General features: G+C 38.2%; 1 protein-coding gene across 1 annotated transcript; it reads right to left on the bottom strand.

The window, feature by feature from the left end:
• Positions 1–1,994: 1,994 nt before the first annotated feature.
• Positions 1,995–3,741, bottom strand: rgs16 (regulator of G protein signaling 16). The gene is made up of 5 exons (XM_027154471.2): positions 3,586–3,741; positions 3,378–3,467; positions 3,215–3,276; positions 2,771–2,937; positions 1,995–2,691 (listed from the first exon to the last, which is right to left on the bottom strand). Exons 1-5 carry the CDS (start codon positions 3,627–3,629, stop codon positions 2,488–2,490), a joined length of 567 nt encoding a protein of 188 aa, XP_027010272.1. The 5' UTR covers positions 3,630–3,741; the 3' UTR covers positions 1,995–2,487.
• Positions 3,742–8,882: the final 5,141 nt, after the last annotated feature.

Genomic DNA, 8,882 nt, shown 5'->3' with positions numbered 1-8,882 from the left:
TGTAATAGATGTGAGAAATGCTTCAGAAAACTGAGTCGGGGCGATTAATAAAAAAAATCAAAAACAAAATTCAAAACAAATGTGTAGCCAATGAGCAGAAAGGGGCGGGGCTTGTCAATATGCGGCGGAGAGAGTGTTCAGTGCGCATGTGTGACATTAGCAGAAAGCGGTTTTAACATTGACATGGAGGATAAAAACAAAGAAAGAAAGAGAAGAAAGGCTTACGATAAGGCAAGAAGTAGGACGTGTTAATATAGGATCAGCTTTCCAGCGCTGGAGAGAACTGAAGGAGTTGGCCACATATTCACAGATTGGAGTTTCCCGAGTCAATAACTCCTGAGCTAAACGCTGTTACTACACAAATAACACCTCTTTTCTATCGTACTAATGTAGAGAGGCAGCTACAACCACGTTTTGTGTAGTAACAGTGTTTAGCTCAGGAGTTATTGTCTCGGGAAACTCAACTTTACTTAAGATGCCGAGGCGCTTTTGTCCTTCTCGATTTGCTTTGTTACACAGAACTAATATATGCCTTTGTCCTTTACATGATGATGCTTGTGTGTCATTTTTGCTTGTTTGTTTATCTGCAATCGTATTGTTCTTCCGTTCAGCTATGATAAAGACACATTTCTTTCCATTAGTTGCCTGGGTTACGTATGTACAGTATGTGTGGGCGGAGCTATCAATACAGGGGTGGGACCCATTTGGGTTAGGGGTGTGTTTGTTTTTGGTTCACCCAAAGGTGGATATGAACTAAAACAAATGTGGTTTACTTTCTAAACCTTTTTCATCATTTTATTTACAAGAGTGCTTTGTGCAGAATCTGCTGAACCTTCATGCTGAAATGCGTCTGGAAGTCTGGTGTTACGTAACTCGCATTAACTCTTAGCTAATATGTTTTAAAGGCGTTTCATATTCAGTGCCTTTTTTTATTGATTAAATTTCTTAGAGAGAATCTGATCTGCAACTCTGTGTGTGTGTGTGTGTGTGTGTGTGTGTGTGTGTGTGTGTGTGTGTGTGTGTGTGTGTGTGTGTGTGTGTGTGTGTGTGTGTGGAGTTTAATCTGTTGGAACATCTGAATTGTGGTAGACATGGCTTAGAAAGAAACCCACACATGATACACATCTAGACCAGAGTCTGTGTACTCTCAGGGTGGTGAATGCTGAATATTACAAAGATGTCTACTGTACCATCTGTCGCTGGACTCTTAGCTGATGAAATTGAAATATTTACCTATTCTGATTCGAAATGGCTTAAACATTTTACCCGTGTGATATGTCTGTTGTAATCAGAAGTAATGTTGTGAATATTAACCGGATTACACGAACATAAGCACAGCCGATGTGGTTTGATTCCCTCCCAGTAATTATTATTATTTTTTCAGAAGCAAAGACTCTCATCACAGTTTTTTTAACATTAAACCGACCCTGGAAATGTCAGCTTTATTACACAGGTGAGTTATAGTTTGTGCAAACACAGAGCAACTAGATATGTTTTCAAATATGCAATCGCTTTAATCAATGCATTTCCTTTTTCTAAGAATCAGACTTCATTGTCAGCTTGGAGTAAGTAAATCTTTTCCCATCGTATGAGAGATGACAAGAAAAGAGATACATGGGAGGAACTCCCGTGTGTGTGTGTGTGTGTGTGTGTGTGTGTGTGTGTGTGTGTGTGTGTGTGTGTGTGTGTTTTGGTTTTGGTGCCAGGCTCAAACTGCTCTGTTACCTTGGTGACTTTCAAATCCCCTGGTGTGTGTTTTAGATATTTAATAGCTTAATCAACACAGACTTGTTTAGCACATAGTGAAAAGTCTAACATGTAAAATAGATCAAAATATGTAGCATTGAAACCTCTTTTATTATAAAATTACATAAAAATTTGGGATAATTCAAAAAAATACTTGAAAAACATAATGTCCATGTAATCAAGGCAATATAACTTGATCTGTGTTTATATGTTTTTATTTATTTATTTATTTATTTATGTATATATTCACCTCAGAAAGTACATTCAAGAAAATATTGCACACGTTCTCAGAAAAAGACCAAAGGTAAACAAATAAATATATCAATAAATATAGAAAATAAATAATCGCTATTTCATTCACCTCCTCGTCAGAATGTAGTGTCAAAAAATACAAAATTTTTTACTATAATTTCACGAGCTTATTTGAATATCCAAAATTATTGGATGGTGGCTCTCAGCATGTTGGTGTGGCTGTGATGGAGATGCTACACAAGTCTGTGACTTTCTCTTTCATCCCATAAAAAGGACAGAACGTGGAAGTCTTCTCCCACCCGAGGCTGCTACAGTTGACGATCTGAAGCTGCCACTTGTCTCTGCCTTCTTCCCTTAATTACAGCCCAGCTCTTCTATATCAAGATCAGCACAGGGGCCATCTCAAAATAATCTGGGCTTTCGTCCATCAGAGTTTCAGCACTTCTCTCACATCTCTTCAGCTTCTTTGGAAAAAAAAAAAAAACCTTCTCAGGCTTTCTTGGTAGCAGCTTTGGCATTCTTTTTAGTTAGCTGGCTCACCAGGTCACGGTAAGCGCTGGATCGGAGGAATCGTGGGTAGCAGTCCTTCTCCATGAGGATGTAGATTCGGTATTGAGCTTGATCGAAGCAGGCTTCTGTAGGGCGCTTGATGTTGGCTTGCGTAATGTCTCGAGTCTCGTGGTCAATGTTGACCTGGAAGAAAGAACAAAGTGAGTTTTGTGTATATAGAGTACACATAAATCTAACACAACCAGAGCTCACGATCTCTCACCTCTCTCGGAGCTTCGCTTCCGATGAACTCGTTGTAAATCTTCTGAGCTTTGGCCTGGAGTTTGGCTTCAGACTTTGTGTTTTTATAATCCTTGCAGGCCATGTAAAACGCGATGTTCTCCTCACTGAACTCAGATACCAGAAAAGCTCTAAAGGCATACAGTCCATCTGTCATGATGATAGAGAGAGTGTGAGTGAGAGAGAGAGAGAGAGAGAGAGAGAGAGAGAGAACTGATTACTTGTATAACATGTGCATTAGCTCCCAACATCCAACACGGATTACACATCTGTGCACTACACTGCCATTACAAAGATTATAATTTCACTTAAACTCCAATAAACCCTTCTTCCTCATCCCTATGCCCCATTTTAGTGCTGTCACGTTACTAATTCGCTTAAAGGACATGTAATCTCAGAGCGATCAGTTGTTTTGTAGGTCACTTACGTTTGCTAGATAGCAGATTTTCAAAAGACCCCTTCCACCTCAGGCATTCCTCCAAGGTCAGTCTGCAGAAAGAGGCATAATAGTTTATACTCAGAATCATTTATGCACAACACACACTGCAATAAATGTAACACACACGCACGGACGCATGTGACGTATCTACCTTGGTTTTCGCAGCTTGTAAGCATAACAGAGAAGCTTCCAGTCTTGCTTCTGCAGAAAGCTGTTCATGCGTGCTTTTAACCCTTTAGCCCTGCCGAGAACACACACAGTTCAGTTATACACAAACACACACATGCTTAATCATCGCCTTCATTAGAAAACAGATAGTAAAACATTGGAATAGTGAGAGATTAGGGAGATTTCTGTACCTTTCCAGGCAGTTATTAGGGAGTGCTGATAGTCCTTTGCACATTGTGTGTCCTAGAATGGTAGAAATATCCAGATCGTGGTACTGGGAGTTTATCAGCAGTCTGGTGATGGAGGAGCAGCTGAGAGTTTATATAGAGCAGGAAGCAAATCGTCATTGCTCTCTCAACCACTCACACTGCGTCTCACCCTAGCCTTCTCTCTCTCTCTCTCTCTCTCTCTCTCTCTCAATCTCTCTCTCGCTCTGTCTCTTTTGCTTTCTCTCAATCTCTCTCTCTCTCCGTCTCTTTTTCTCTCTGTCTCTCTCTCTCCCTCTCTCTTTCACACTCTCGCTCTCTCACTCTTTCAATTCAATTCTCTCTCTCTCTCTCTCTCTCTCTCTCTCTCTCTCTCTCTCTCAATCTCTCTCTCGCTCTGTCTCTTTTTCTCTCTCTCAATCTCCCTCTCTCCCTCTCTCTTTTACACTCTCGCTCTCTCACTCTTTCAATTCAATTCAATTCGAATGAGCTTTATTGGCACGACTGTGTTATACTGTATGACAATGTTGCCAAAGCTATTTTTTACAGGTACAGACTATTATACATTCATGTAATTGTTAAATCACATTTAAAGCAAAATAAAATGAAAATAAATAAATAAATAAATGCATTAAAAAATACACGCATACAAGAAAATAGAACGTAACGGCAAGGAAGACCATCCCTCCCTCTGATGAACAGGTACTCTGTCTATCCACGGCCAACGTGAGGAGATCTCTATGCAGAGTTAACCCACGGAAGGCTGCTGGACCAGACAACATTATAGGCAGGATGCTCAGAGAATGTGCAGAACAGCTAGCGGATGTCTTTACTGACATCTTCAACATTTCCTGAGCAGCGCTGTTGTCCCTACGTGCCTCAAGACTACCACCATTATCCCAAAGAAGTCTAGTGTCCTTCCTCAATGACTACTGTCCCGTCGCACTCACGGGCATCATTTAGCCATTTAGCCCTCACCCACCTGATTAGGAAGCTCAGTCAGTCCGGATCGGGAACAGCATGTCCAGCACCACCACACTGAACACTGGAGCTCCTCAAGGCTGCGTGCTCAGTCCACTGCCGTTCACCTTGCTGACTCACAACTGTGCAGCACTGCACAGATCGAACTATATCATCAAGTTCGCTGATGACACGACTGTGGTATGTCTCATCAGCAAGAACGACGAGTAAGCATACAGGGAGGAGATGCAACATCTAACTACCTGGTGTAGACCCAAAAACCTGTCTATGAATGTTGATAAAACTAAAGAGATGGTTGTTGACTTCAGGAGAGCACAGAGCGACCCCTCTCCGCTGAACATCGACGGATCATCGGTAGAGTCATCAAGAGCACCAAATTTCTTGGTGTTCATCTAGCGGAGAACCTCACCTGGTCTCTCAACACCAGCTCTATCACCAAGAAAGCCCAGCAGCGTCTCTACTTCCTACGAAGGCTGAGAAAGGCACAGCTCCCTTCCCCCATCCTGACCATGTACCCTGCAGTGGATAGTGAGGACAGCTGAGAAGATCATTGGAGTCTCTCTTCCCTCTATCATAGACACTTACACCACACGCTGCATCCGCAAAGCCAACAGCATTGTGGATATCCTCACACACCCCTCACACACACTCGTCACCCTCTTGCCGTCTGTCTGTCTGTCTGTCTCTCTGTTTTTCTGTCAGTCTCTCTCTCTATCTGTCTGGCTGTCTCTCTCTCTCTCTCTGTTTTTTGGTCTGTCTGTCTGCCTGCTGGTCTGTCTCTCTCTCTTTCTCGGAGTGTATACTGTGTGTGTGTGTGTGTGTGTGTGTGTGTGTGTGTGTGTGTGTGTGTGTGTGTGTGTGGTAAAATTGAAAAGATAAAGGGCTTTAAAAATGCAACACTGGACATTCTGGTGTTATATCAGTTATATAACACTTACTGCTTGAGGAATAGTGTGTTTTTGAAACTTCTTTGGTGAAGAATAATGTAGATCTTTTTATCTAACAAAGTAAATGTTCAATTTGACATCATTATTAAGTCTACAAACCCTTTAGCAAGGATTTTTTTTTTGCTCCAATGCATTTAAGAAATTTGAGTTTCATAAAAACTATGAACTAAATAAAACACATGGAGAATGTGCTGATAAAAGAAAACAATCAACAATATTCAGTTCAAAGCAGAGCCAAAGCATTAGACATGGGGGATTTCACAGAGTGACTTCTTTCTAGTTGAATCATCTGATAAAAGAGTAAAATGAGTAAAATATAAAACAGTATTTTTGATATAAAAAAATGAACACTTTATACTTTATTGTAATAAGTAGATTAATAATTTATCTAAACTAATTATAGACTATAATATTATTCTTAACAGAATAATATAATCAGTTAACCTTGAAAACAGATAACAGTATTGAATATGAATATGAATATGAATATGAATATATATATATATATATATATATATATTAGAGAAGAATATAAATACAATTAGAACAGGAAAAATAAATGGAACCTTTTCAATGGTTATGCAGTTACAGAGGCTTAGAGAACTATAAGACAAAATCAAAACACAACAGTAGCAGCTTGACAGTGCTGGGACTGGAACCCTAATCCTCCAGGCAGAAACCTAGAGCATTAACCACATGAGCCACCAGAAGAAATCAATTAATTCCTGTTATTTCAAGAGTTTTGTTTGATCAGGTCATAGTTTTGTTGTAAAACATCCTGTTGGCACTTTTATAACAGAAAAAAATAAATAAATAAAAGTACTTGTAGCATCAGTCTCTCTTCTTTAAGAAATAAAAATATAAACAAAACAAACAAACAAACAAATAAATAAATAAATAGGGTTCACGAAATGTAAAGTTACAAAGCCACGACTCTAAAAAAAAAACTCCTTCCATTAATGTTAAATACACTTTACAGAAAACTTCACCAACTGACATTTATCAATTTTATTTGTTAAACAAATATTTGCAATTTCATCTGTTTATTATGAGTCGTAGTATGTTGTGCTTTGTCCACCATGCAAATCTAAAAAACGTGAATATGAATATGATGTTACTATAGAAACAACACAGTAATCAAACAAATTCCGGAAAATAAATCTTCGATTTAAATTACAGCCAATATTGCTGTCAGAGCTGCTGTTAGGAAATGATTCATCTTCTTTCCAACAGCTCTGTGATGTAATAACAATATAAATCACTATTGTGTTTCTGTAAAATCACCCACGCTTTTAATACTTCATAATGAAAAGTATTGGATAGTGATTAGAGGTTAAGTTTAATGGTTTAGCATTCGTAGAAAATTATACTCGAAACAAATACAAGAACAATGTCCTTGGATTTATTTATTTATTTATTTATTTATTTATTTATTTATTTATTTATTTATTTATTTATTAGATCGAAATTATTTAAGCACAATTGTAATAAAAAATGTGGTTATAAAATGGATATCAAATATCACACACTCACTGCTAATATCACTAAAATAGGAAATCAGATGTGTCAAACTCAATCATTTTGTACTCGCAATATAAAACATTTGATTAACATTAACGTCATAATTAAAAAGGATTTCTGGAAATCCCATCTACATTCTGTTATGTCTCTGGACCTGAAATCTGAACTGCCTTTAAATAGACTTCAAGGTGCACGAAACAGGGTTATTGGGGGATAAATGGTTTTATGAGGAAGGGTCAGTTCTGCAGATGCTTGTGATGTGGTACGTGTCATCTTCACCCGTCTGTTTAGAAATGCATTATCACACCGGAGACGGACTGCGGAGTGAGAAAATGATCCTGTTGTTTTCTGTTTCAAAGGCACTATTCCCTATCTTAAGGTAACCTGCCCTAGAACAGGACAATCCCAATAACACAGTGAAGTCATGTTGAGGAAAGACGACAGGAGGTAGTTTTCTGCTTATACCTTCAAAACAAAATTAGAGTGTACCACTGACTGTTTCTGCACAACTGAGGGAAATGGAGATAGTGGCTTTGAAAGATGTGTTTTTGAAAGAAAGAGATTATTCAAGCCATGTGAGGATAAACCTTATGTGTCCTTAGATATGATTTTTTTCCTCTCACTTTTTTCCTGCAGGGTTTAGATCTATTTGAACAGCCATGGAGACAAAACAGTATTATCAGGTTTATAAGACGTTTCCTTATAAAACTGATATACATTTCATGATGTTCTTAAGATCATTAGAGTTTTAGAGTTTGGAAATTACTTGCTAATAAAAACTTAACGGTTGTTCTTGCATACTGAACATCTCTGTTATTGTGAAAGCCAAATTAGTTAGAGTGCAAATAGTTGTAGTCAAAACTAATCACACAATTGATTCCAAGTCGAATGGAGTTCACCAGTGTGCAATTAAAGTGACCTCTACATAAATATCGCTGTTCATATTGGGGATACATTTCACAGATCTTGTTAGCAAACATAGCTAAGTAAAAAGCATCATGGAAAGCAAGGAACTAGCAAAATATATTTAGTCAGTGTTTGGTTAGGAAAAAATATCCATGTCCATGTCAGCATTAAATTTGAAGATGTCACAGTCCACAGTAATGACTAATAAAGATATACACATAGCTTTTAGAGTATCTAGTTTTTATTTATAGAAATGTAAAAAAAAAAAATTGCTTAGTTTCTTTTACACACAAATGTTTGTATCTTTGAAGTGAATAGTGATATCAAACCCATTTCTGTTCTCTGTGACAGCCCATGTGCTTGTTCATAAGCATCTAAAATCTTCAAACACAAAAATGATCCAACAAACCACTAAGGTTATCCAACAGAGGAGAAAAAACACATCTTACACTGAAAGGCAACAGCGTCCTGACTCATTTTATATCAGACTTTATTCAAGAAAATAATAAATTTGTTTATTTTGATTGAAAAATATCAATGTACTGGTAAAATGAAAGATAGACTAGCTACAAGTCACTGTCTCACCAATCACAAATGTCACGGTCTCACCATATCTGATGTGAGGAGAACTCTACACAGAGACCAAACACCATTCCTGGCAGAGTGCTCAGGGATTGTGAAGACCAGCTAGAAAGTGTCTTCACTGACATCTACAACACTTCCCTGAACATAATTGTCATTCCAACATGTCTCAAGATCTCGAATCGCAAGACCCTGAAGCAGATAGTGAGGACAGCCCAGAAGATCATTAGCTGCATTGTGGAAGACACCACACAAACCTCACACAATCTTCACTCTCTTGCCATCTGGAACAACCGTAACATTGACACTCCACAAATTCTGCTGACTTAATAAAAAAGAAAGCCA

Source organism: Tachysurus fulvidraco, chromosome 5 (genome assembly GCF_022655615.1).
Source record: "Tachysurus fulvidraco isolate hzauxx_2018 chromosome 5, HZAU_PFXX_2.0, whole genome shotgun sequence".
In the NCBI taxonomy this organism is placed as follows: domain Eukaryota; kingdom Metazoa; phylum Chordata; class Actinopteri; order Siluriformes; family Bagridae; genus Tachysurus; species Tachysurus fulvidraco.
This window is presented reverse-complemented; position numbering and strand designations above follow the sequence as displayed.

Bases quoted from the DNA above. Each gene is read 5' to 3' on its own strand.
- rgs16 (XM_027154471.2), bottom strand. From the start codon at position 3,629: ATGTGCAAAGGACTATCAGCACTCCCTAATAACTGCCTGGAAAG. The intron at 3,468-3,585 runs GTACAGAAATCT...TGTTCTCGGCAG, and splicing joins CCTAATAACTGCCTGGAAAG to GGCTAAAGGGTTAAAAGCAC. The intron at 2,938-3,214 runs GTAAGTGACCTA...TCATCATGACAG, and splicing joins AAATCTGCTATCTAGCAAAC to ATGGACTGTATGCCTTTAGA.